Source organism: Rhamphochromis longiceps, linkage group LG12 (assembly GCF_057381845.1).
Source record: "Rhamphochromis longiceps isolate RC_006_pf linkage group LG12, R_longiceps_female_GT1.1, whole genome shotgun sequence".
Classification (NCBI taxonomy): Eukaryota; Metazoa; Chordata; class Actinopteri; order Cichliformes; family Cichlidae; genus Rhamphochromis; species Rhamphochromis longiceps.
The window spans coordinates 3,320,257-3,347,454 of NC_140568.1; the positions used below are offsets into that span (position 1 = coordinate 3,320,257).

A 27,198-nucleotide genomic window follows, 5' to 3' on the forward strand; every position below is an offset into this window, starting at 1 on the left:
AGGGATATGTCTCACAATCAACTGGGATAAATATTGTAAAAGGCGTGACTAATGCACAAAATACATAAAATTCATAGAAATGATATCTATACATGGAACAAGGATAGGAAATGTACAAACTCATTTGAGGACCTCTATTTTGCACAAAGTTGAAAAAAAGGTATTGGATTAATATATTAATAATTATCAAATATTTAAGTCGGCAATAAACATACACATATTTATGTTCTCTTTACCGACGCTATTCGACCTCCAGTCCACTAAAAATAAAGTCATGGCATGTGCTTAATTAGCCTTACACACCTTTAATTTGTACAATCATACCCTTTCCCTTAGGGACTTTTGCTCTTCTCTGGTGGAGAAGAGCAGTGCATTTTGTTTACAACAAGCTTTCAGATTAGAGGAGCGGGGGCGTGTGAAAGCGCCCTGTAAGACATTTTTGCACTTTTCCAAGAAGCTACCGAGCCTCTACCTCTTTGGGGTTACGTGATGGGGAGTAGTCCCGTGGGTCCTGGGTGGTTGTGAGGGGGGTAGTCCTCCGGGGCGAGGCTGGCCTGGCACTGCCAGCTGGCACAAGGGGTGGGGGTGCGCTAAGTGCGGCGGTAGGGGGTGTTCTGTTCAGAGGGCCATTGTGTCCTGTGGAGGGGCTGAGTCTGGGGTAGGGCATGCCGCCTAGGTGGGGCATAAAGGGGGGCATGTGTGGTAGATGACCCTCCATTGGGGACTGGTGCAGCTGATGAAGCCGTGCTCTGTCCAGCTCCTCCCTCAGGTGGAGGCGCTCTCGCTCCTCGGCTTGCTGTCGCATTCTCTCGTGCTCCCTGCGTACCTCCAACAGGTGCTCGTGGTGGGAGTAGTCATGAGCCTCCCTTTCGCGGTAGGCTCGCTCCTGTTCGTACATGCTGGGGAAACGATGCCCCGGCTCAGGCCTGAGCTGGAAGTCCATGCGGCGTTGCAGATCCAGGCTGCGGTAGGCCTCTCTGAGCGGATCCCAGGGAAAGGCTGTGTGCGGCAGGCGCTCTCTTCCTGCAAGTGCTCCCATGAAGGGAGCCATGCGAGCCCGGTCTAGCACGTTGAGGCTGCCCATCTGAGGCATGGCGCTCATGGAAAGAGGCAGAGAATGCGCCATGGGGACACCATGCAGGCCAGGTGCTGAGATGTCACTACCACGCGGTGAAGGAAGTGGGGGCTGCTGGGACAAAGGTGGATGGTGGTGGTGCGGGTTTCCCGGTTGGCTGACGGGAGGAGGAAGAGCTTGGGCCGGTGGCTGGGGGGCCGGCTCCGAACTAACCACCATGACCTCCTGCTCCTCCTTCCTCTCCTCCTTAATCTTCATGTCATTTTTCACCTTATGGAGGAGCTCTGCAGGTGGGGGCTCCTTCCTCTCGCTGTCCTTGAGCGTAGACAGAGGCCCGCCTGCCATCTTGATGCCCTGCTCATTGATCATTGTCTTAGAGTAGGGGGAAGGGGAACGCTGAGTGGGTTTGATGGAGTCTTCTGAGGGTCTTCTCTCTAGCATCTCCTTGCCCGGCGAGCGACTCTCCTTCACCTTCACATCAGCCAGTGCGGAAGACTCTCTGTGTCGCTCCAGTAGCTCCTTCTCTGCCTCGCGGACCCTGTCTACGCTGCCGCTGTGATGCCGACCTGAATCGCTCGAGTTCTGGCTGCTGGAGCGAATCAGGCTGCTGATCTGGTAGCTGACTGGTGCAGAGGCCGGAGACGAGCGGTTGGAGTGGCGGTTGCGATCCACAGAATCCCTGTAACGGCACAATGTAAGAGTTTTATTTTTGCCAGTAGGTCGTGTTTGGTTAGTGTCTGATTAATTCTCAACAATAAAATCTGCCTTATAATTCTCTTTTAAATCGTACGAGTTGCCTTGCTCTTGTATCCCTCTGTTCTCTGTTTGACGGTAACCCTTCATTCATTCATAGAAATGTCTCCAATTAATTTTTGACAAATAGCTTCTCTCGGCGCGTCGTGCTCTTTTATAAGCGTGCCGGTTGTTCAATTTATTTCAGTTTCCATGGATACGACTTGTAACCACCTAGAAAAAAACATTCGCTGTTTTTCCTTTGCTCTGCTCTGACTGATCAGCTTGTATGTATAATAATGCTGGTTTATCATAGTCGCTATTGTGGTCTTATTTCAGGAGTCGGTTTTTACATACTGGATGTGAGCAACACACAAAAACATACAACCAAAAGTGTGTTTCACCCACCGGTCTTTATCTTTCTCCTCTTTGCCAATCGACGAGTCTCTTTTCTCTCGCTCCCTCTCTCTCTCCCGTTCCCTCTCTCGCTCTCTCTCGTGGCTGTTGGCGGAGCTGCTTCTCTCAGCATCTGCGGTTTTGGGCCACTGCGGCGGGGTGGGGAACGACGGCGGGGTTCGTCGAAGTCGGTTCCAGGTGTCGTGGTGGGGGCTGCCAAATGTGGGCAGTCCTCCCGGCCCCTCCTTGGTGCCAAACATGCTGTTGGACCCTGAAGGAAAGAAGCAGACAGGCGTGGGACCCACTGTAAGTTAATTGGGCACAAAACCTTCTTGAGGACACATAAGATGAGAAAGACTCAACAACAAAAGCTGCTTTTGTCTTTGTCTCTGGAGGTTCTCTCACTGAAGCACTGAAGCTGTTTGAAAGAGTTAGAGGTTAATGCCCCCCTCCCCCTTGAACTGGAGAGAAAAAACCCCTACTCATTTGCTTTTAGACTAAAGGTCCCCCCCCCCTCCCTTCCTTTTCTGCACCGGATGAACAGGGGAGACTCACTGCCCTCTGGAGATGATAGCTGTGAAAAGCCAAGGGGAACCTTAGCATTCCACGGCATGTCTATTCCAATCACATCCATTTTCACAACAGGGTGACCGATTTGGCACACAAAAATAGGAAGGATGAAGAGAAAGAGAGAAAGGCATAGAGAAGGGATGCAAAGGGAAAAGAGAAAACCCTCCATGGTGGTGCAGAAGGGGCTTGTCAAATAATTAATAGACGAATTACCACCAAACAGCAGACCTAAGAGTGCCTATTGGCAGCAACACAGCCAGATTAAAGCCAGGCTGTCAGGGACTTAGTTGGTAGATGAAGTGGAGGCAGGGAGGAGGTTTGCTGTGGTGTGCTGTGCTGCCTTGTTGGGCCTCCCTGGGATAGGACTGTTTTGACACAGAAACTAGAGCTAAGTGTCTAGATTTTTTTCTCCCCTCCTGGCTCTCCCTGTGGTCTAACGCTGTCCTGCTCTATTCTATTACTGGCCACAGGGGCCAGATTGAAGGGGGGAGCGGTGGAGGAGGAGGACGAGAGGGGGCCAACGCTTACCAAGCGAGGGGTTGCCTAATCCTCCGAAGGCACTGCTTGAAAGGTTGCCGAGGCCGCCAAAGGAACTGGAGCGACTGAAAGGATCTGCAAAATGCCAAACAGGGATTAGCAAAAGGGGGGGTGGCTGGCTAGCAGTGCTCACCCCAACACCAACCCATTCCACTCGGCTTTTCTCTTACAAGCGAGCCGTGGTTTTCTAGCGCTGCGACCCTAGCTCTCTGCCTGGTAATCCTGCAGTAGCCAGGTTGCCTGGATGCTGGATTCACTGCCACTAACTGGAGTGGAGTGTCTCTGACCTGCTGGGGCTTGTGGAATGATGCTGCTTGGTGGGGAAATCAGTTTTGAGTTCTTGGAGCTGAGCTGGAAATGGATTGTGGTAGGACAAGACAATTAGGAGCTGTGGAAATTAGCCTAGACAGAGCACAGTGATTTAACTGGTGAATCACTATCTGATGGACTCCATCAGTCACAGACTATAGCCTCCAAATTTACGGGGATAACAAATATTTAGTCTGAGAAGTCAGCGAACGGGACTCATTAACTAAGAATTTGCAGTCCCACTTTAAATCGGAAATAATCCATCAGGAAAAGCACAACTTGCCAACCGATTAGGGGTCAAGGATTTTTAATTCTGGAGCTTTTCACGTATTAGAAAAGACAAGAATTGAGAAATCTCCTCTGCCTCACACATGAATTCCCATTTGTTGACTAAATCTTCATCCTCAGTTTACCATGTTTTCATAGGCACAGAATGGACTGACACTTAAACAGTGTCTCAGTCCGAACTGAGGATGATGAATAAAAATGCAAACAACCGAATGTACCAAAGAATCATACAGCACGAACGCCCCTTCATTATTCCCTTCTTCCTGGGTACGACGAAATAAGCTTGGCATGCTTATAGAAAATAGTGTCTTGTGTGCTGCTGCTCTGTGTACAGTTTGTCCGAGCAAATGAGGGATGACAAATCGGTCTGGAGGCTGGAAACTACTTCCATTTTAATAAACCCGGACTCCGGAGTTATTTTCGACCGTAGTATGAATCACACTGGCTGATTGCAGGATGGCTACATTCAATATTATAGTAAAGTAAGAGGCAGTACTGCAGCTGGCTGTTGCTAACGATATTGTACATTAACCTTGAAGTGAACCTGAGATCAAAAACTAGGAATACCTTTGGTTCAAATTACACCCTGGTGGCTTTTAATGTATTTGAAACATGAGTGTAAGAAGGAGTGAGTGAGAGACTCGTGTTGAAAGAGGAGATAAATGTATAAAAAAAAGATAAACATGGGGGTTACTTACACTTACCTGCCAAATGGCTAGGAGGCAGGAATCCACTGGGGTGGGAGGGGGGGCCGTATGGAGACGGAGGGGGGTGTCCAGAGCCTATCGGGACAGAGAGGATGAAATAGTGTTATAATCCATATCCGGCCGGTCGTCTGGTCGGTTGGGGAACAATCTTACGCCAAACCAAACCCTAAGTTAAACAAATGCATTTCTGCCGCAGTATCACAAACTCTGACGCAACGTGGACCAGATGAGCAAAGAGTTGGTGGAGTGATGCTACTGACTATATCAGCTGGTTTCATTGCAGCTGTTATTTGTTTGTGCGTGAGTCTGTACCAGCTTAGTGAGGTCAGCTCTTGAATGTACAACAAGTTGGCCTCTTTCACAAAACACTGCTACCATCACCCATATTTCATGAATTGTTAATGATAGAACCAATTACAGGAGTGCCTCTGACACACCGCTGCATAATTACCAGTCAAAGGCCGTTCTCTTCTCTGTTGCCCTCCAACACAGGGCGCATCAGTCAATTACCTAACTGAGAGCCATGCATATTCATAGACATATTTGACTCCCTTTACAGGCAAAACACTTGCTACCAAAGCACTATAATTATGTGAACATTGCACGAGAGGGAAAATAAAAAGTGTTTTTTCCAAATGTTGTTAAAAATGTTAATTTCCATAAAGGCAGTAATGACGTTAGGAGGCTTGAAGTTTGAGTGTTTTCAATATGTTGGTAGGTATTTTGAGCCTTGACCAACCTGTGGAGGGGAAGAGGGGTCGTGCCAGATCGTGAGGGTACGGGAACCCTGGGAAGACTCCTGGTGCTGGGGGTCGACTAAACAGGTCCAGCTTCCCATTCATGTCAAGTTTGTGAGGGTCCAGCTGCATTTGCTGTAGAAAAGCAGAGAAGGAGACAAAGAAAATTAGGTCAGTACGCAACAGCACGAAACATTTCCAACAAGGGAGTGAGCGTGAGCGATCGTCAGCTACACTGGGTGAGAGCTCAGAGAAGGACAGAGACTTTGACAATGGCTCCATGTTCTCAATTCTGACTAGCTGTGTTATAACAAATATATGTAAGCTGATTAGGGAAACAAAATCCTTGGCAACTGGGGTTCTGGGCCCAAGAAAAGCCTGAGACACCCAGGGCCAGTGGCATTAGCAGAGGATCTCCATGGCAAGGCCACACCATCCTCTGTCAGTGAGAGGAGTAATTCGTATAAGCATTTCTGTTCTGTGTTCACATGTTGCGTCTGATACCGAGTGCTACTGTTACCATCTACCCCTTCTCTTATGGAGTCAGAGAGAACCTTTATAGAAAATATATGTTTAAAGTGGAGCCTTCATGTGTTGGGCTTTGCTTCTTTTAAAGCTTTCTGCCTCTTTCCAATCATGTGATCGTTCTACGTTTAGACCCAAACAAAAGATCCAAGTCAGCTCGATCTGCTCTAGCATGTAGTGTTTTCAATAAGTTAGCTATTTGGCCTGTTTTCCATAACCAATATAGTGTATCTGGCTTTACATGACAGCAAGATTCCTTAAAAACATTACTATCTGTCTCACGCACCTTCATTTTCTGCTGGTGGTGGTAGATCTGCCATGCGATCTGGACATGCACTGCACACCACTTGCCAGGTTTCTAAAAATTTAGAGAGAAACTGAGGTTAGCCTGCTGGCTTTGATATGGGGAGCTAAAAATTGATTCTGGCATAGAGCTTTTCTGGCCAAACTACAAAGTGGGAACTCATCAGAATTTGCAACCAGGCAACATATTAAGAATATCTAACCCCAATACAGACCTCAAAGCTAAGCGTAAATGCAGCCAAAACCCTGCATTTGCTTAATCGAGAATTGTTAAAGAATTTTAAGGTTTTAGACTTTGTGGCCTGGCCAGAGAGATGAAGCATTTAACAGGAAAGGATAAGGCATCTACTTACCCTAACAGATGTCCTGAATGGATCTGTTATCTGTATGGATAAACAGATAATCATTATTACAAACAACAAAGACACATACTACTAACTGTAAAACTGAAATGCATGAGAAGAAATGTCTCTTTGAGACATATGCACTGGATTATGTGTGGCTATCATCAGAAGGAATATGAGCAGAGTGGCTGCGATGCTCTCGGTCTCATGCTTACCCGTGGGTCCTTCTGCAGAAGTGTATGAGGCACTGCTCCAGGACGTGCTGCTACATCGATGGGATTGGATGCCTGACAGAGAAAGACAAAGACAAAAAGATACATGGTGATCAACCACATCTGTAACATCTGCATGGGGAAAGAAAGAAACTGAACTTGGCACAACAATACAAAACAATTTGACCTCATATAATAATTCCCAAAGGGGGTCTCAGGCATCCTCAAGAGGGTCCTCTGTAGAACACTGTTAATTGCATTTTTTCCATTTATTTTTTTTAAATATCCCCTGAGAGAATGAATAAGATTACTGTAATCCCAGTTTTCACCTTATTCTTATGCTTTGTGTCAGTGCTGTTATGGAGATAGCATGGAAGCATGTAAGACGAATTTCTTGCAAAACTACTCGAAGACCCTCCAGCATCTATTCCAACCCAGATAATTAGCTGCACTACGGTCAGCTAACGCCCAAGTATTTGCACAGCTATAGCTGATATAGGTAAAACTGCAATGATGCTTCCCAGAGTTCAGAGTTATGCCAGAGCAGCACATCTCTAATCGTTTCATCTTCAAGTCTGCAGAGCACAAGATCCTAGATCAACATTGTTCCTGGGGTTTTATGCTCCAGCAGGAAACACATGTCATTTCACATGGCCTAACCTGACATGCACCTCCTGAGAAATGTAACTATACATCGGGTCAATGCAGCCCACAACTAGTATGATGTGCTCGTTCAGCATCATCGATTCATTCGTGTTTCTGGCAACTTTTTTGCCACCTTTTTAAATTTTATCAGTGAGAGAATCTCGGTTTAAGGAATTATAATCATAGCATCAATATAAAGGACTCACAAATGTCAGGAAATACCTGGAGGGAGATTGCTGAAACTATGGGAATGAACGTGATGGAAATTACAGCGAAGTGGAAAAACTAGAGATATGTTTGAAATCCCCTCCCCCCCAAAATAACCAAAAGGCCCAGCATTTTATTTCTTTCCATCAGCTGGCACTGGATATAAAACACCAGGACAGGACTACATGGTAATTAACACAACGCACCACATACAAGCAAAAATGCCGCCAACGATGTCGCCACTTATGTAGGCTACACCGTAAGCACTACAAAGAGTCCCCGCAGAAGTCTAAATCAGGCCTTAATCTATTGCCTTATTAGAGATCGGGTGATTCTGCACGGTGACCAGGGTCGCCAGGCCCCACAAACAAACATACTTCCCAAGCTCTATCCCCCCAAGCTCGTCTCCAAGAATACTTAGCAGGGGCTTTGGATGCATAAAACTGTGCTTTGAACCATCTGGAGGGGCCTTCCACAAAAGGGAACCTCCATCACTGAGCCCTCTGGGAATAGGGCCAGCGGATTTAGGCCAGCTTTGATTGGTGGCTTACTTCAGGTCACAGCCTCTGAGCATCTGCCAGACTCACACCCTCCCGCCCCTCGACGTCCCCTGCATCTCCTCCCTTCTGCTCTTCTGGACAGGCAGACATCACGGTCCTATTTTTGGCCTGTCGTGACTAAGGCTAGGAGTCCACCTGCAGTTTTAAATTTTTGTTTTCCTTTTGCGCACTTATAAAGTGTTTTTCTTGTAAAAGTCTGCACACTTTGTGGTTTCTTTTATGCTCAAGCTCCCTTAAAATCTCCTGTTTGTAGACAGTGGGTTAAGGGATGCGGGTCTGACCTTGGGCTGGAAGGCTCCTTGCAGCGAGCTGAAGGGTCCTGAGTGTGGGAGCAGCGGGGGCATGCCTGGCATGGTTGGGGGGTAGGAGGGGAAGAACTGGAAGGGGGAGGAAGGGGAAGATGGGAGACACAAAACAAAATCATACAGTCATACATACAAGACTCAAGCATATAGATACACACACACACAAAGCCACTGCCACAATAAATGCTGTCAAGGCAACATTCAAATATGTCAAATATTTGATTTGCCATATGCAAATACTGTTAACACATTTAAATTAGTGCAAAAAAACTTACATTTGAATGTCTGATGAATGGATTGTCCAGTTTGGGGCCATATTTGTCGAACTGGAACAGACAGAAAAGAAAAGCATTAGGAAACAAAAGTCCACATAATGATATACTCGAACAAAATCCCTCATACAACAGCCTTCTTTGGTAATAAGGTCTCATTATTTTTTTTTTTACATTACAAAGGCAAAAACACATGCTCAACATCTGTAACTGGTAACGAGCAGGGTTTGGTCCAGAATAACAAGCCCCGGGGTAAAGCAGCTGGCTTGAACTGGTCATGGGTTTACTTAAACAGCGTGGTCAGATAGGCAGTTAAATCACTAACAATACAACCGCTTAAGCACACTGCCAAGACGAAGACAGCCTGCATGATTTTTTTAATTGAGCATACAGACATTGGGCGTGGAGGCCCAGCTTAGGAATCAGACAGTTTTAAGGCCAGACCAGTTGTTTCTAATCACTGGAAAATCTGAAGAAATGTGAATCTAATTGCTTTTGACTGCTGAGATTTTTTTGTGTGCAAAAAGCCCCGATGGTATATCTGGGAAGGAAGTACAAGAAGACATGTAACTTGTTTGCAGTGTTAGGAAACTGTACTTCAAAAGACAAAAAAGCGGGTCAGTCCGTAAAACCACGGAGGTCATATGTGAAGCTGTGTGAACAGTCTGCCTTGTATGATTGAGACTGATTTAAGGAGATGGGATTTCAGCTGATTAAATGCTTGAAACCGACACCACCTCAGAGTTGTGAAGAAACCGTTTCTGTGGCAGAACTTAACCTATCAGAATAATTTTAGTTGGAATTTGCCAGATGAAAACAGTGTGGTTACATTTAAAATGTTTCCGATCATGCCCCGCGCGCACACGAGAAAGCAGTCGGTAAGCTGAGATGGACAGGAGGGAGGAAGAGAGAGAAGGGAGCATGAATGAGGACTTTGTATGTCTGTTCGCGAGCCAATACCAGCTCTCTATTTTGAAAACGTCTAATTACAAGTGACAGTAACTTATTCCTATTCCGTAAATACACAAACCATTTGCAGGTACTTTTTGCGAGTGTTTTCTCAAAGCTCAGTTGGCAGGCGCAGATGTTTTGGGTTTACATAATATGGGAAAATGAACGGGTATGAATCAGATTTTCTGTGTGCACGCGTGCAGCGACAGGGGTGGCTGGGGAGGGAGGGCGGGCTGGAGCTGGTAAAGCTGCTGGTGCAGATGCAGGGTTTGGGACACGGGGCCGTCTGGTGAAGCAGGTCCAATCACATCTGTGCGCAGAATGGTAATAACAGCGGCGATGGTGTCGGCGGCCCTGTTTGTGGGCGATAATGGCCCCGAATCAAAGACAGCCCATTGAGAGGAAATGCTGAGCCAGCTTCCGAGCTCATTAAACAGCTCCTCTGCGCTTCTGAAGGCGCGGCCTGTTTAATGTCTGTCACTGGAGAGGGGATTTCGGCTTTATGGCCTTGTTAAAAAAAACAAATAAAGAAAAAAAAGAAGTCTTGCCTTAAAATTTATGGAGGCTGTCACAGTTTTATAGTAAACCGCTTTGGCTAATTAACGCTTAATATTTCATCCTATAACAATTAAAAATATTTCTCGTCCAAAGACATGGCAGGAGCAAGGGGGCAGGCATTCACCGCTGCCATTTGGCAAGCCAGCTGCTCGAGGGCGTAGAACAATAAACAAATATAGAGGCTTCATAATTTCATTAATTACAGCCATTAGCCAAGGGCTGTTACATAGTTGAAATGACATGGGGCATCTAGAGAGCAGGAGGAAAAAAACGTGTGTGTGAGAGAGATAGACAGAGGATGCACAGCTGGGAAACACTTGGTCTAGCTTTTCATAGCAAAACAGTAAAAACAGCCACAACATCATCATTACTCTGCTTCTTTAAGCACTAAGGAGAAGAAAGCAATATCGCTACTGAGGGGTAGGAGGGAGGGAAAGGCATACGTTAAGTAAAAACAGCGAAAACGACAAAATACACAACAGCAACATTAACGTCAGTGTAAAATCCCACTGAAACGACACAAAAGAGATGATGGTGGTGGTGGTGGTGTTGGTGGGAGGGGGGTCACTTCTTTCATCTTCAAAGAGAGGATTGTGTAGCGCATAATTCCTTCCATGTAAGGAATGAACAGCAGACCAGACAACAGCGTGTGTGCTGACCGAAGAATCATGTAAACGGCCCTTATGCTTATCTGACTGCGCCATAAATACCAGAGCTTTGATTTCTAATGTACAGGATGGGGATAATCTTGGAGTTGGGCCTTAATGGGACCACGGGCTTTTAATCAGAGGTCATGACAAGATGGATTAGATCTATTAGACTAATGGCAAAAAGCTACAAATGGGGAGCCGTCTGATTCGACTGACAGAGATTGCTGCGCATTTCAAATGATGGATGAATAGTCATAACCGTTTTTCCTCTGTACAAATTTTGAGAGCTGCCAGTGTTAAACGCCCCTCCCTCTTCCCTCCAGACTTGTTGGCATTTAAAACACGGAAGCAATTAGAAACGTTATCAAAACAGTTTTACAATGATGTCATTTCCCCCCTTTATCCGCAATGAAGTCATCTGACCCACTAGAAAAGCTTTGAATTTGTCATTGGAATGTATGGTTGCTTTTGGGCTTTGCACACACATACACGCAGCAATAAGTCCCTGTTACACAAACACACACATATATGTCTGTGTATATATATGTATGTATAAAAGCACAAGTCTGCAGGAATGTATTCATACAGACACAGATCGGCTTATTAGTACCTTTGTTTTGAATGAAAAGGCATATCTAAACAGGAAAGTAGCTTCTATAAAAACTGAAGCGTACTGAAACTCTACAGTCCTTTCTAATAATGTTGGGATGCTGTGTAAAATGTAAATAAAAGCAAAATAAAATATTTGAATGTGTTAATAGAATTGAAACAATCAAAGGGCAACATATCAAATACTGAAAGTGAGAAATGTTATCATTTGTTGTGTCGTTTAAAAAAGCTGCGGCTAAACATGCTAAAAACACATGGCTGAACACCACGCTGTTAATAATGAAAATATAATGGAATGAACATGCTATTGCTAATTTAAAATTACAAATAAACATTTTACATGTTGCCTCATCAATCTGTTGAATAAATACAAATATAGTTGCTGATAATGGAAATGTGTACTTGAAGCAATTAAATTGACAGTGTAATAAACATGCTCGTGTGTGTGTTTGTGTAATGGGAGGTGGCAGCCCCAATTAAACGTGATGCTTCCAGCTTGTCGTCCACAGGAAGAGTGCAAAAAAAAAATATTTAAAAATTCAAACTCAAAGTGTCAGATTTTTCTGAAGGGAGGGGTTCTTACAGCTACAGGACAAAACTGGCAAATTTGGGGGTAAAGAAAAAAAGGGAGGAGTTGATTGAAGAGGAAATTGGGAGGGGTAACAGGTGAGTTGGTGGGAAGTTACGGGAGCTTATTTTACTTATCCTCACATTTCTGGCTTGGGTACGCACCATGGGGGGTGCGGTGGGCGGGGTGAGGATGGCGGCCGGGGGCAGACTTGCGGGGAAGGGCGTGAAGGTGTGCTGGTGGGTGTGTTGGTGCTGGTGCATGTGCTGGTGTTGGTGAAACTCGGCCCTCAGGAGTGACACAGGGGCCAACGGCGAAGCGGACGGCCCCCGGCCCCGCTCTGAACTCTGAACCAGGAAACGGTTGTTCAGCTCCTGCCTCAGGAGGTCATGCTCTGCAAGAAAGGAGAGCGAGGGGAAACCCAAAAAAAAAAAAAAAAGAAAAGCAAAAAAAAGGAAAAAAAAGAAAGAAAAAAGGAGGGGGGGGGGGGGGCGGAAGGGGGGACACAAGAAAAAAAAAGGCACGGGCGCCCAGTCAGTCTTCACAACAAGGGTAGAAGAGAAAAAAGAAAATAGTCACCTGGCATTCTCTGTTTCTCCAGCTCATGCTGTGAGGGTTTTCTACGTGGGGACTCATTGGTGGTGGTAAGAGAGTTGCCTGTGACAATGTGCCAATCAGAATCCCCGAATGAGGCTGGCAATACATGATTGGTTGGTTGAATGATATCAACAGGCTGGTATCTAAAGACAAGAAAGAACCAAGAGTCATCCCAGCAGAAAACACACACACTCTTGCCCTCTATGAGAAAGTCATTTCACAACTGGCATATTTACTGCTTATTTTGGAGACACCCATCATGTCTGGAGACATTTTCTTTTCTGATGAGATCGCCTGTTTCGATAGAATCTTTGAACATATTAAAAATCGTTACAAATCACTCGTGTTTGCATGCTAGGCAACACAATTTTGGCTGTGCCAGTTGCAGACTGGCTGCTTGCGGTGTGCTGTCTCCGACCGTGGTGGCTGTCTGATCGTTAGATGACATTTACTCGTGATGCATCCAAGCCCTCTTACAGTCCTTGTGCCCATTTAATATCTGTGCTACTAGAAATGCAGACCATCTAAGAAGGGACCCCAAGTGTATTTATTTCCATTTAATATACTTTTCCACTCTGTAATGCCCAACAGTTATTTCTATGCAAGACCCTTTGTACTTTTTTCAGTTTATTGATGAGCTCTAAGTGCTTACTGCCCACTGTGTTATTAGCATTAATATCCCATGTGCTGCATAGAGTGCTTTAAAGATTAATGCAAATTTGTCATTGCAATTTACTTTGCTGAGGCACTATGGAAAACGGATGTATAATTAGAGCCTTTTTTAAAACTGACACTGATACTGGCACCGATATCGGATGATTTAAAATCCGATAGCCAGTACACAAACCATAAACAGATATCCCTAGCATTCATCATGTGTGGTTATTTATGAGTCCTTACTAAGACTCATTATTTGTGGATTGCTGTGACTCTGCTCACATCAGCTGGTTGTTGTGGTATTCCAAAACTGTGTTGCCAATACAGTTTTGGAATACCTGTCTCTGGTTAACAAACTATGAAGTATTAACACTCATAACATGGTGTTAACAGTATTTCTATCATCTCGTCTTTACTTGAATTTTAATTTATCAGCTGTTATAAATTTATCGATATACCAGCAAATAGTTAATAGATCAGCACCACTGGTATATTGGTTCTATTTAAAATACTGAGATCTGGACAAACTAAACTTCTAAGAAAGGGCTAAATCCCTCACATGTCTTCACTTAGGAATAAATGCGTTGTAGAATAACTCAATAGCCTTTTTATTTAAAAAGAAAAAGTAAAGAATGAGCACTTACCAGATCAGCAAATGGTGCATAAACACTTGACTTGTTTCAAACAATGTAACATTTTTGTGCCATTAATGGTATAAAAATCCTCGACTAACTGTAGTAGGTTAAACAATATTTGCCAGGTTAGTATTTTATGCATCTATAAATCCTATTTTTAAACAACTGCAATTGCAGCATGAACACAGTTGTACAGCTAAGTGTAACTTATCTAATGATAAAATGTCCTGTAGAACCGCAACAGTGTTTGCAGTTCTTTTGTTAATCTCAGGAATAAATAATGAATCAAAAATGTTCATGTAAAACATTTTGCTCCCTCTGAAGTTGTTTTTCTTTGGACTTTGCGTCTCCGCTAAAGCTACCGTGCAGCATTTAAGGTGCGCAGCTTTACCTGGGTAGGGGGTGCCGGCGGGGTGCCCGGGCACCACTAAACTGTTGGTCGGTAAGGTCGGTGGCGGCGGCAGTGTGGCTGGGGTTGCAAACATGGCCGAATGGCGATGGGCTGGGCTCCGTAGGGAGGAATAGTGCGAGGTAGAAAGGTTGGCTATGGAGAGAGGCAATGCAGGGGCCGAGGACGGAAGCCCACTCAGGTGGTGGTGAGGGGACGGGGGTAAATGCTGTTTGGGAAGACCCACTGGACTGCTGCTGTGGCTAAAGATTTAATGGGGTACAAAAAAAATGCAATCACTATTAGCATCATTTACGATGTTAATACAAACTGTACATACATATCCACATACTGTGATGCTTTTTCTTGTAGGTATCTCACTGTAAGTTCAGCTTACTTTGACCAAATAAGAGTGATTTTCTAATAATGCTTCTTATATTGAATTAAAAGAGGTGAGGGCACAATCTGAAAAGGTGAAATGGGAAATCATGCTGTGTGCACTGCAGTGTTGCCCGATGAAAACAGTAAATCTGACAGCTGGTTATTGTGAGGGAGGAAAAATCAATATCCACATGAAAACAGTCAATACTGTGTGGAATATAGAATTGTCTATTGGACTAGATCATATTAATTTGGAAGTTCTGGCAGGTTATATCGTCTTTACTAGAGTGGTAGGAAACACAAGGAAAGTGTTAGCGTCTGCCAGACAACACTGTGAACAGGTACAAAAGGTGAGACGGTGAAAGTGAAGACAGTACTGGGTACTGAATTTCTGTTTGCTTTCTGGTAGTGTGCAGCGCTGAGGTTGGTGAATATGGCACTAACACAGCTGAACCGTGTGGTTTCTTTAGCAGGTTTATACTCATAATTCTTAGCCCCAGTAAAAATACCTGATTTCGTGGAGGCTGCTATACGGCAACGGGTGGTGCACTGGCCGTGCGTGGTGCTGTCGGGGCAGAACACGAGGCTCCTGGTGCGAGTGTGGGTGAGGAGGGTGGGGGTGGGGGTGGGGCGGTGCCCTCAACAGGGGAGGTGTAGGGACGGGCGGTGGAAGTTGCAGCTCCTTTTTAACACTGAGAGGAGGCGGGGTGGGAAGCCGTAACCTAGGAGGCTCTGAGGGTGCCGCCGCTGCAGCAGGGGCAGGGGAGCCCGTAGGTGCCGAAGCCGGGGTGGGGCTGGACACGGGAGGTGCAAAAGGCACCTCACTGTTGCTCTGCTCCTGGCTGCGCTGGAGACCGGAGACTTTGGCTGAGCTACAAGTCTTGGACTCAGGACTCTCATTCGTTGGCACACCTGAAATGGGGAAAAAACAGTTAAAATTTAAGGAGAAACATGTTAAACTTCATCTTCGTTTGCCTCAGTAACATCTAACACATGAAAAAACTGCTCCCTCTCTGCCTTTTTAATGTTGTCCCAGTGTCTTCTGCCCAAGGTTCCTCTTGTTTCCCTCTCCCTAGGTTCCATTAAGTGTTTAATCAGGTCATTTTCATGCTTGACTATAATCAGATGATCCAATTTCTTTCCGCGATCCAGTCAGTATGAATAAATCACAGCTAATTAAAGTTAAATGTCGGCCCCCATTCAGGGCTTTGCTGAGCACACAATCTGGCATGAAATAATTATGTTTCAATTGTGTTGTGAGGAGAGATCGTGGCCCCTTATCTTGGCCTCTCTGGCATCTTTCTATCTTTCCTTCTTGTTCTTTCAGGGGATAGGGGAAACCACAGGAAAGCACTCTGAACCCATTTTTTACCATTCATCAGCGGCCTTTTCAACAGACAAGAAGCTTTTATAATCAGCATTCCACAGAACAACGACTTTTCGTACTTAGACTGTCGCAATTTAATGACTATAATTATATGCTGTTGTAGCAGGCAAATAAAAGTGGGAGAAAAAGCAGCATCAAAGCAGTTATGAATCTTAATGAATAAGACGAGCCAGTTGGTGATCTTGTGCTTCTCCCAGAGTTAAATGCAAAGGAAAATGGCCCGCAAAGATTGTGAGCTTGAGGATACGCTTGTGTGACAACTGCAACAGCAAAATCACTGCTGTAGCTTCTGAGCTAATCAAAGCTGCTACTGCTGGTATTCATTTTAACTATGCACACATGCACAGAGATAGACAGGCAGACAGACAGCTTGGTGGTGCCCTCTTGGTGGCTCTAAGCTACGAGTGCTCAGATACAGCAGGGTTTCAGTCAAAATGAGAAGAGCTGGGAGCTGCTGTCAAACCAGTGAGAACTCAACATGCAGCCCACTAATGGAATATCCAGGCCCTATTAACAGCCTGCTTAATCTTTCAAGGATCCTAACACCCATAAAAAGGCCAATAAAAAGGCAAGGCAGGGCTTTTATTTATTTCTTTATTTGTTGAGCTCCCCTTCCATTTACTCCTTATATTTATAGGAGAACTGGGGCTGGCTATGGTGTCATAATTTTCAAATGAATTCCTGGGTCCAGGCCTATATAGACCTCCGGATTTATTGGGGTCTGGGACTTGGATTAAACTGTCAGACTCTCGGTGTTACGGGGACAGAGAAAGAGGAATACTCAATGGCAAAAACACAGAGGCGGGCACAGACAGACAGACAAACGGAGGAGAAGAAGCAAATATCCACAGTCAAAATGTCGCTGTTGGGTGATGTTGCCATGGCAACCAGTTTTCCCAGACATAATGCAAGGCGAGTGATACTGAAGGAAGTCTCACTACGACCATAGAGGGAAGGTAGGGGGGTGGGGGCTTCGCATTCTAAGCCAGGGCCACAGCGAGCGCCGGGTTATCTTAATGATGATTCTAATGGGCTCTAATGGAGGCAGCGATCGGCACAGACCAACACATCCCTCATTAAAATCCCTCTGAAAGCTCACTCACACTCACAAGCGCGCGCGCACACACACACACACACACACACACACACACACACACACACACACACACACACACACACACACACACACATATACGATTGCACGCACAATAAAACACACCCACACGTGCACACGAATGAATGGAACATGGACAAGTTTTTACTGTTGGCAAACACATGCAACTTCATTTTAGTGAAGGGCAGAACAAAGTGAGGAAAACCAGACCGGTTTGTTGGAGAAAGAAAAAGAGTTGCATTATCCAATAGATTTTTATTGTTTGCAAACTGACCTTTTTTTTAATAGGTTTATCTACCATTTTGAAAAATATACAATATGTATGCATGATAACTCTGACACCGTCATACTCCTTCATAAAACCCTATGCTGCGTGATATTTTTCTAGAACTTGCACTTCTGGATACTGGTAAGGTTTAAAGTCAGGGTGTGGCTGCTTTGACTGGCAGGTGTGCTACCAGAGGGAGCTGCAGCGGCTTTTTTTCCTGCTATTTTAAGTTAGCCAAAGGCTGGACTGCATCACTGTGTTTAAGCTGTTGGTGCCATTTGCAGAATTTTTAACTGAATTTAAAATTCAGTTTAATATGGCTTCTTGTGTGGCACACACAAGATAGTACTTTAGTTTTGCTGAGTAAAATACGTGCAGCCATACAGTTTGTAAATGTAGCTAGCTAACCATGCTTTCCAGCCTTAGCTGATAACTTAGCACTCTGCCATAAGAACAAAATGGCAGCGGCTAAAATGCTAGCACAGAAGCTTTGAAGTCCAAAAACGTCCACCACAAAAAAAAGACTTTTTGTTTGTTATGTTTTTTTGGTCCCATCAATGCAAAGCAACACTGCACAACTGTCAGCTGACTGTCATGCATTTCATTAAGCTGCAAAAACAAAACACAAAGTTGTTCCTCTTTTCCGCAGGATATGTAATATACTCCCTGAAATTACATACTGAGGAAAACAGTAGGCCAGCCACAGGCGATCATGTGAAACAAATGCCATACGAGTGCGCAAAAAAAGTGCTGTCCTGAAGCTCTGCCCTGCAAACCTGAGCAGATGGTCTGGGTGAGTCAGACAGGTTGGAGGGCAGCCCAGTGGTGGGGGTGGCACCCCTCTCCCCTTAGCTGGGTTAGTGCACTGGGGGGTGGGGGGGCGCAGGGACATTCCCTAGGGGGGTGTTGGCAAGTCTGCTCACCAGATGACATCTCATCCCAGTATTGATCTTTTTATAGTTGTTCTCGTGGAGTTGCTTACTCGAGGGAATTGGGCCTCGCCCTGTGTGCACGTGCCTCAGTGTGCTATACCGTGGGTTGGGGAGTGGAAGGGGTGGAGCGTAGGGATGCAGGGACTAAGGTAGCAGACGGACAACAAGCCACTGGGATTTGTTGGTAATAACTGATGTGTCCAGAGGGGAATCTGAGGTGAACATGGTGTCGCTACACAGCTGTTCCTGCCTTCGATACCCTTAACTTGTGACCCTGTGTGTCCCTATAGAACATCTGGAGAGCTGTCACTGATCTGGTCCTCTGTGGCCTTTACACAGCCAGATGGCCCAGATTGGAATGGCTTGGACCAGTCTGGAATTGCTTGGCCCTTAGCTGGACTGTGGCTTGCTGGTGCATGGCATACTCCCCGTGAGCAAGAGATTCCTTTAAGGTGTCTTGGCACTAGAAACCCAGAAGAAAAGCCTTGCACACATTTCCTCATCTTTAGAAATCATTTACTTTGAAGCTTGTTTAACTACTTTATTTTAAATACACACCTGGCTACCTGCAAATGGCCCCTGCAACCTCATGAATGAAACAAGGGCTCTAGAGAAAATTCTCATTTGGTTTCCAACTAAAACCCTCAGCAAGCTAATGCTGTGCATGCAAATGAGTGTGTTACATAAATTACCTGCTCACGGCTGACACTGATACCAGTATATACAACAGCCAGGGAAACAGAACCTGTATGCAAAAAGCCCTTTCAGATTAGATACGAGAATATGCAAAGTATCCCAATGATAAGGGGATGTCGGGGGCTTAGGGCCACTGGGTGTTCTCATTTACTAGGCAAACACTGCGGTTCACTCCCTTCATGGCTTTGCCAAAGCATAAACAGTCAGGGCAGTGATAAAATAAGGACATGAACAGACAGATATTTAAATAAAGCAGCATATCCGCCGAAAGACGTTGGAGGTTGCAGACAGTATGTGAGGATGCATACTGCCTTGATGCGTCTCCCGCTGGCTTTGGCTGACAGGATATTCTGCTGCTCTTGACGGTTGAGCTCACAATGATTTGGTTTTTGTACCTCTCTAGACAAGCAATCTGCACAGAGCCAAGGCTTAGCTCATGAGTGAGTGACTGTGGAAGATGGCTATAACAGATACTGGCAGAAGGCAGGAAACCGCAGTCTTGCCAATCAACACTTCGTTGCCGTGAGGTATTCAGTCATAGGAAACAGGCGGGGTGATTTCAACAAAATGATTTTGTACGAGAGGAACAGAAGGGCTGAGCAGTGTTGAATCATTGTGCTAATAATAAAATCATAGGAGAAATTTGCAACGGCTTGCTTTGCCTCACACTATTTAATCTGCCTCGAGCATCTCCAAACTGGTAACGAGGGGAGCCAAGGCGACATTTTTGCAAATCTCTGGGACATGTAAATGGGGGGGGTGGAGGGTGGGTGTAAGAGGAGAAAGCTGGCCAAGATAGCTAAAGAGTGGGGACAGCTGACACGTTTCAATTATTTCTCTCTGTCTCTTTGCCGCGGCTCACCAAGGAGTGAATGGCACCAGAATGGGGATGGGTGTTAAGCTGTAACACGTTTACAGTCAAAGCACAGGCATAAATCGACAACCTAATGTTCATTTCACAGAGCTGGCAGCTCAAACTGAGAGATGAATCAGTTTTTCCTGCGCATATCACATCCCAATTCAATCTCGAGCCATATGGTGCAGGACACATATGCCAGTCATCCCTTATGGCACATATGCCATCGTTGTGGATGCGAGGCAAACGAGTACATCTTTAAATTGGAGGGAAAAGAGTGAGTGTGGAAACAACAGAGGTTGAGATGTTGACTGTCTAAACCCTTTTATATCATGCACGGTCCAGCGGAGCTCCAAAAGCAATGTTAAACTGTCATTAACCCCTGGCTATAATGTGTTGCTGCAAAGCAAGGCGTCTCCACGCTCGCACTTCCTTTTCTGTCAGGATCCTCCCTCCCCCAAGATGTGTCTAGCAGAGCTCATGTGCTTTGGGAAAGCCATCAGTCTCAGCTCCTTATGAACACTGCTGGGTCATCTAAGGTCAGTGCCACTGGGCTCTCCGAAATAAAAGGGTAGACATCTTGGAACTTTCAACAGAAAAACTCAAGTCTAATGGCTCCTCTGACACGGCCCACCCTGCCAGCCTAAAATCTGACCCCTTTCACTGTCACTGACCCATCCCCAACCTCTGTGACCCCTTTTCCCCTTTGGGCCGCAGTGGACAGGCAGCCAACACGGGGAGAACGGGAGGGGTAACTTGAACTTTGAGGCTAGATTTTGTCTTGAAAAGAGAAGGGGGGCCTTCAGGAGTTATTTGCGCGACGCTGAAAGCACTAGCCTTATCATTTCATTAATTAGCATGACACGCCTGCCTGATGGACTTGAACGCCGCAGCGGCAGCTGTCTCAATTGATTATAGCAGTGGACGTGGTGCCGCAATTATCGAGGTGACTGGAGACAACGGCTGCCACTACTAATAAAGGACTTAACTCCTGCTTCCCACATCACAGCTCAGCGGTGGGAGGACAGCGGCAGCCTCCCTGTGTCTCCCATACCTTAAAGACCTTTTCAGAATCTCTCTACAGGCTTCTGTGGAGCTCAGTGTGGGCTGTAGTTCTTGAGCAGCATGTCAGCTTTACTTAAGCTTCCATACTGCCTGAACAGTATCACTTTGGTGCCCCGCAGGAAAGCATCCTCTATTAGCCTACCAGCTGGCTCATAATCCGCAGAGAATGGAGGGGAAGGAGGTAGGAATGAAAGAGAGGACGAGAAGGAATGTAGGAGACACAAAGACAAGGAGCTTTTTGCCAGGAAGCTTCAAGTCCAAGCAGAAATGGAGGGAGTGAGTGTGCAGCAGTGTAAACAGACCCACTGTTTCCCAGCTTCATTTCATGTATGAACGTGCATGAAGCCCACATGCATCTAAGTGGATATAATATTATCTTTCAGTGCCGTACTGATTACTTCTCAATGGGATGGAAACGGTTGGGTGAAAATCCTTCAACAAATCTTAAGTGGCATGACAGTAGGCTGAAAGAGCCAGCATGTTTTTCTTTACCTCCTCCTCCATCTCCGTTTTCACTCCTCACCCTGAAAGCAAAGCAACAACTGGAAGCTGACAGCTCCTAACCATTCACCATACCTCATTCACTGTTGTGACATATGCAGCCGTTGCAGTTTAGTGCAGAGAAAGGGGTGGGGCAAACATCCTTGCAGACAGATCACGTTTCCAGTGCATTTTTTTGAGATAAAGTGGATGAGTATTGCAAGCTGTGCTTTAACTTGAGATAGTGCCTGAGCTACTCACCTGCTTCATGCAAATAAAGCATCTTTTTTGAAAAAAAAAAAGAAGATTAATAATACCCTTTGACAACCAAAAATGTGGAGACAACTAATGTTCTAAAGTCTTGGTATCACATTAGTGGGAATGGCTAAAAACAAATTTTCTTTGTCTTTTCATGCTTACACGTTGATACTGCTTCTCTAAACATTCAAGACACTATCGATGCTCTAGCTGTACTCGTACAGCATGCCACAGGAATTTAAAACCAAAACACTGTTGCATTTACGGTCATATGCAACCAGTTGCAACATAACTACTGCTCCAAGTTTAACATTTCAAAGTAAATAATGTGTCATGTACTTTTTTCAGTGCAGAAAATTGACATTTTCCAAATGCACTGGTGAAGTCATACACTGTTAGTGCCATAAACTTCAAACTAGCTACACGCAGCTGTTTGGCATTTTGATGCAATAATGACTGAAAATGCTAGTTTATCAAAAATATTGTTTGATAACTAAAACCAACTTCTACACTCTTATGCCAGTTGATAAGTCAGTATCACTACAATAATCTTCAGCGTAAATGAAATCTGGTCCTAAGATCCCAGCGGAGTATCTGTCTAAAGATAGTGAGCTTCAGCAGCAGCCCCCCCGGCGGGGACACACTGTCCACTATAGAGTCACTGGTGTCATGTCGGTGCCACTTCTATAGGAGGATCCCACTGCTGCACGGCTCCTGTAGTGCTGCTGGGTATTTAGGCTTACAGATGGAGACGCAGCAGCTGCTGAGGACGGCACTAGTGCTGCCATTTTGCCTTGTTAAAGACTACATGCCAAAAGAGCCGTACTCCGATGAGCTACAAACCTTTTCTTCCTATAATAGTCAGAGCTTGTAATATCTGAAAGCCAATACTTAAAAAAACAAAACAAAAAACCACCTAAGTCTAGTCTCGAGCGTCGTTTTTCTTTTTTTTTTCTTTTTGGGTGGGGGGGTCGATAAATTACACATCAAGGCTTGATGACACACTTAAAGGACTGGAGTAGAGATGTTTGAAATAGCTCTCATTCACAGCTTAGTTAGACAAACACACACAAAAGCCTTCTCAAAAGCACTACCCTCCTTCTCCCCACTGCCGCCACAACAAGAGTGACAATTGGAGGGTGTATTAGGTTCACAAACATTCGCTGTCCTTCCTTGCACCTCATTCATCATTCTTGATTAGAGGCCAAGGAAGAGGGATAAAGTGACCCAGACCGGGGGGAGAAAGAGGAAAAGAGAGGTTAGTTAATAAGGCAGAGGGGAGGGAAGAGGGAGCAGAGGGTACAGAATCGTGTCAAGTAAACGAATGGAGACAAGGCCTGGATACTGACCTTTGAGGCTGCTGCTAACCTAAACCCAGCATCGTCTGCACCTAAACCCATGCCACGCATGCAAGTGGGTGCCAACAAACACACACACACACACACACACACACACACACACACACACACACACACACACACACACACACACACACACACGAAGAATCTAGCCTCCTTTAGCCCTAGTGGGCAAGAAACAACAGTGTGCGTGTTTGCAGGGCTGCTGTGAGCGGCAGCATTTCACTCTGGTGTTCCAAGTGTGGAAAGTGAAGAATTGATTTGTTTGGAGTGTGAAGGCAGCGTGTCAGATTGGGGAAATGTGTGAATGTGAGTATGTCTGTGAGGAGAGGGGTGGTGCACGGTAAAACGGGAGCGAAATTGGACTCTGAAATGAGCCAAATCACTCGCAAGATGAAACAGACGACACCAGGGGAAGGAAAAAAGAAAAAGAACAGAGAAAAGAAAACAACACAGGGCCCCAGAAAAGTGTTGAGCAAGGTTTGCTGGCACAAAAAGGCAAAAAACCAAACCAAACAGGCTTTCTTTCTGCTCGACATATTTCAGACAGAATATGACAAAAGCAACACTGACGGAGTTGGAGGAATCAAAATCAAACCGCCAAGTGTGTCTGACTGTTTCATGAATCCATGTCGAAGTGGAGGCGCCACACCACATCAAACCCTGTAAATTCTCCTGAAAGCCTCCTCGCTCCCTTTAGCAGCCAGCGCTTAGATTATTGTGTGCAGCTAAAAGGTAAGTGCTGGGAGTGTCACACTTGAGAGTGTGTTTTAAGCACCATAAAGTATCAAGACCCAGATGGCTCATCGTCCCTGAAAAACATGACCACTCTACCTCGGCTCTAGTGGCACCTGCTACCAGGATTAGGCCGGCGCTACACCAGCCCGACACACTAATACAGTGTGCCACAGCTGATAAGGAGCCCGAGGCACTTGTCTGCACAGTTGATGAGTCAATAACTGTATCATTAGTGATAGAGATAACCATATATTGATCTTTTCCAAAAACACAGGCAGGCGTGATGTTGATGCAATTGGTCACAGTTAGGCTTTAACAGATGTGCTCTTTGGAAAGTAAATATCAGTGCTGATAACACTGGGCTGACTCTGCAGATCGCTTGTAATAGGTTGCGCTACCAGTTGTTTTTAAGATTACATTTCTGTACTAATAATGCCAAGATATTCACAAATTTGTCAAGTATTTCAATATTTTGACATGGTCACTCTTATAACTGTTAAAATATAGTGTAAATGGGACATTTATAATATTTTTGACTCCATATGTTTGTTTGTTTTAGTCTTTGCTTGGTTTAAAGTTCACAGTGATCTCACAGTTTAGTCCCTCAGTTAATACAAAGTCTGGAACAATGAGTTTTGGTGACCTTTGAAGCCATCTTTATGGGCGGGGCTTTGTACCTGATATGAACAAATTAGGATAGCTCCACTTCTTGAAACCAGGCAATTTAAAACTTTGGCCATGTTTAAGGTGAATATTTACCCCTGAAAATTTACATAAATATGAACCAAAAAGGAAAGAAAAAATTATTTTATTCATTATTTTTAAAATAGCTCTGATACACGATTTAATCAGAGAAACAGCATTATACAAAGGTGGGAAAATCTGATCTTAACAAAAGGAAAATGTCAGCAACACGACATATATCAGCCTAACCCCAGTCGATACTGCTGGTAGTCCTCTGTACACATCTCTCCGTGGGTTGTGTGACATTGGAACAATCTCTCTTGCTCTTTCCCAAAGCAAACAACAGTGAAATCCCAGTCCTGTTGCTCACCCTTCAACACAGCAGTACTAACCCAACAGCCAGAAAGGCTGGAGCCCATGCTCAGCTGAATGGGGTATTAGAGTCAGTCAGAGGTCATTAGGGGCCCCACCACCAGGGCCCAGTGCAGGGAATTCACCGGTAGCCAAAAACAACAGCCAAACAGATGACCGCTTGAATATTGGAGGAGACCACACTGTTCATGTTCCTTTTTTTTAACCTCCTCTGAACTGTCCAAAACGCAGGGCGCTCTGTCTCAGTGAATTACTCCCTGTCTGTTAACAAACACTGGGACGATTAATGCTGCTCTTTCCTGGTGAAATGCACAAGCAAACACAAGCCTGTTCTCAGGAGTGCGTATCGGGTTACATCTTTCACCATGTGTTGAGTTCTAGGCTAATAGCTAGGCTCACCTCTCCAGACCCAACCCTCACTCAAGCTAGCCCGAGCCTGTGGTTTTACTTGTAGACACAGTGGCTCTGATAAGCCACTGACAGAAACATGGGTACTAATATGCTACCAGTGAAAAGGTAAGGGGCTATGAATACCGAACAAACACTGGAGGCGGACCACCCATCTGGTTATACTCGGGAAATACGTTATACAGCAGGACGATACTTCTGTTGGATTTGGGATCGTGTTTACTGGGTTCACCTCTTTTCACCCCTAAATTCTCTGGCACATTCTTCTGATACTTGGACGTCCTTCGTCTCTCATGGAATCTGGAGCATTTTACATCCGTTTTGTTCCTGTTGATGGTTTTTCCATCTTTATAAAGCTGTGTGAACTGATCCCAATGCATTACAAGCATGTTCGTAATATCCATCTAGGCTGCTGAATGTCCCCCTGCCAGCGATTGTACATTATCCAAGTGTCATGTTTGGCCACAATCGCCTACCATCTGGCTTTGTCAGTGAGTGTTACAGCCTCATCTGCAAACAACATTGGCTCTGAACCTCTCAGCACAGATGAGCTTAAAATGCACATAGCGAAGAACTGGGATCTTCAAACAAATAAAGGGTGGGGTGTGGGGATGTGGGGAGGGGAGGACCCACTCTCGCTAGCAGAATGACTGGAGTTGAAGGATTAAAAACAAGAAAACCTGCAAGTGATCACAGGCGACACGCTTTACATTTCAGGCCTGACAGCTGTGATAAGACGCTGGTCATGTATTCTCATAAGTAAACAATGAAAACGCCTTCCACGATGCAGCTGGCTGTTGTTTTGGTGGAGGAGGAGGATTAAGATTAGATAGAAGATGTGATGAGAGCTGCTGCTGCTGTATGGACTTATCCTCTTTATATTCTTCTCTTCCTCTGGAAAAAAAAACAACAGCCACAAAAACCACTGAGCCTACATCCATTTATTATGTTTTTTCTCTGTTGAGACAAGACTCGACCTGAGCCGTGCTAGTTGGCCATCGGGGGACGCATCAGACCAAAGTATGACTACTGCGGTTAGCTTCAGCATGCTAGTTTGCTGCTGCTTAAATTAAATTCTCTGCAGGGTCTGAATGTTAACATTTATATAATAAATCAACCAGTTTTGTCAAAACAATGGCAATTTTTTTGTTTTAGCAAGTATACACAATGCTATGTGTGTGTAGCTGAGGTACAATAGTTTATCTGATCTGAAGAGACAACACTGAAAAGCTGTTCTTTGTACTGAACCCCAAAGGTATTTGGGGGATTTCGAGGCTGTAATGTTAAGTACACTGAAATTTGCACTATTTTCACTCTGACTTAACATGTAAGATGAGAAACAGCGTCTGTCCGCGTTCAAGCCAAAACGCAGACAACGTATCCTAAAATTCCCTCGTGGCCTTTAGTGATTTTGTAATTGCTCCCACTCCACAGCTAAAGCTGAATCCATACTCGGTCAATGAACGCAGAGGCACACAATGGAGCCTAGTCATACAGCGTTCAACGTGACTTCCATTTTCTCTCACAATAGCCGATCACCACCCATGGGTTGACTGACACAGATGACAGGGAGCGATAGGACTGACTGACAGGTGTCAAGCATCCTGACGTGTCACGGCTGACACACACAAGAGAGAGTTTCTGTTTCAAGAATGAAACTTAACCAGCAGTTATCAAATGCTCTAAAGGAAGGCAGAGTTAATATTCATGCCCGCTGGGCGATTTGCACAGAGCAGACGCTTTTCTAATGGACATAACAGAGGCCGCAGAGTGCACAGGGGGTTTAATGACATACCAGAAATGACTTTACAAGGCAGCTAATTGCCACGCATACAAAATCAAGACAGTCTTTGAAAACAGGCAG

General features: G+C 45.1%; 1 protein-coding gene across 9 annotated transcripts in view; it reads right to left on the minus strand.

The window, feature by feature from the left end:
• Positions 1 to 27,198, minus strand: part of fbrsl1 (fibrosin-like 1) — a 286,791-nt gene continuing 259,593 nt past the window's right edge. For 2 of the 9 annotated variants that reach the window (XM_085424378.1, XM_085424375.1), the window contains 13 exons: positions 15,228 to 15,630; positions 14,341 to 14,600; positions 12,204 to 12,454; positions 8,728 to 8,778; positions 8,429 to 8,524; positions 6,739 to 6,810; positions 6,533 to 6,562; positions 6,163 to 6,234; positions 5,354 to 5,486; positions 4,606 to 4,689; positions 3,302 to 3,385; positions 2,216 to 2,474; positions 1 to 1,754 (listed from right to left, as the gene is read on the minus strand). In XM_085424378.1, coding sequence (XP_085280504.1) covers positions 458 to 1,754; positions 2,216 to 2,474; positions 3,302 to 3,385; positions 4,606 to 4,689; positions 5,354 to 5,486; positions 6,163 to 6,234; positions 6,533 to 6,562; positions 6,739 to 6,810; positions 8,429 to 8,524; positions 8,728 to 8,778; positions 12,204 to 12,454; positions 14,341 to 14,600; positions 15,228 to 15,630 — 3,092 coding nt within the window. In that variant the 3' untranslated portion in view covers positions 1 to 457. Of the gene's footprint in view, positions 1,755 to 2,215; positions 2,475 to 3,301; positions 3,386 to 4,605; positions 4,690 to 5,353; positions 5,487 to 6,162; positions 6,235 to 6,532; positions 6,563 to 6,738; positions 6,811 to 8,428; positions 8,525 to 8,727; positions 8,779 to 12,203; positions 12,455 to 12,639; positions 12,801 to 14,340; positions 14,601 to 15,227; positions 15,631 to 27,198 lie in introns of all 9 variants that reach the window. The other 7 variants (XM_085424384.1, XM_085424382.1, XM_085424377.1 and 4 more) reach the window with 6 other exon arrangements.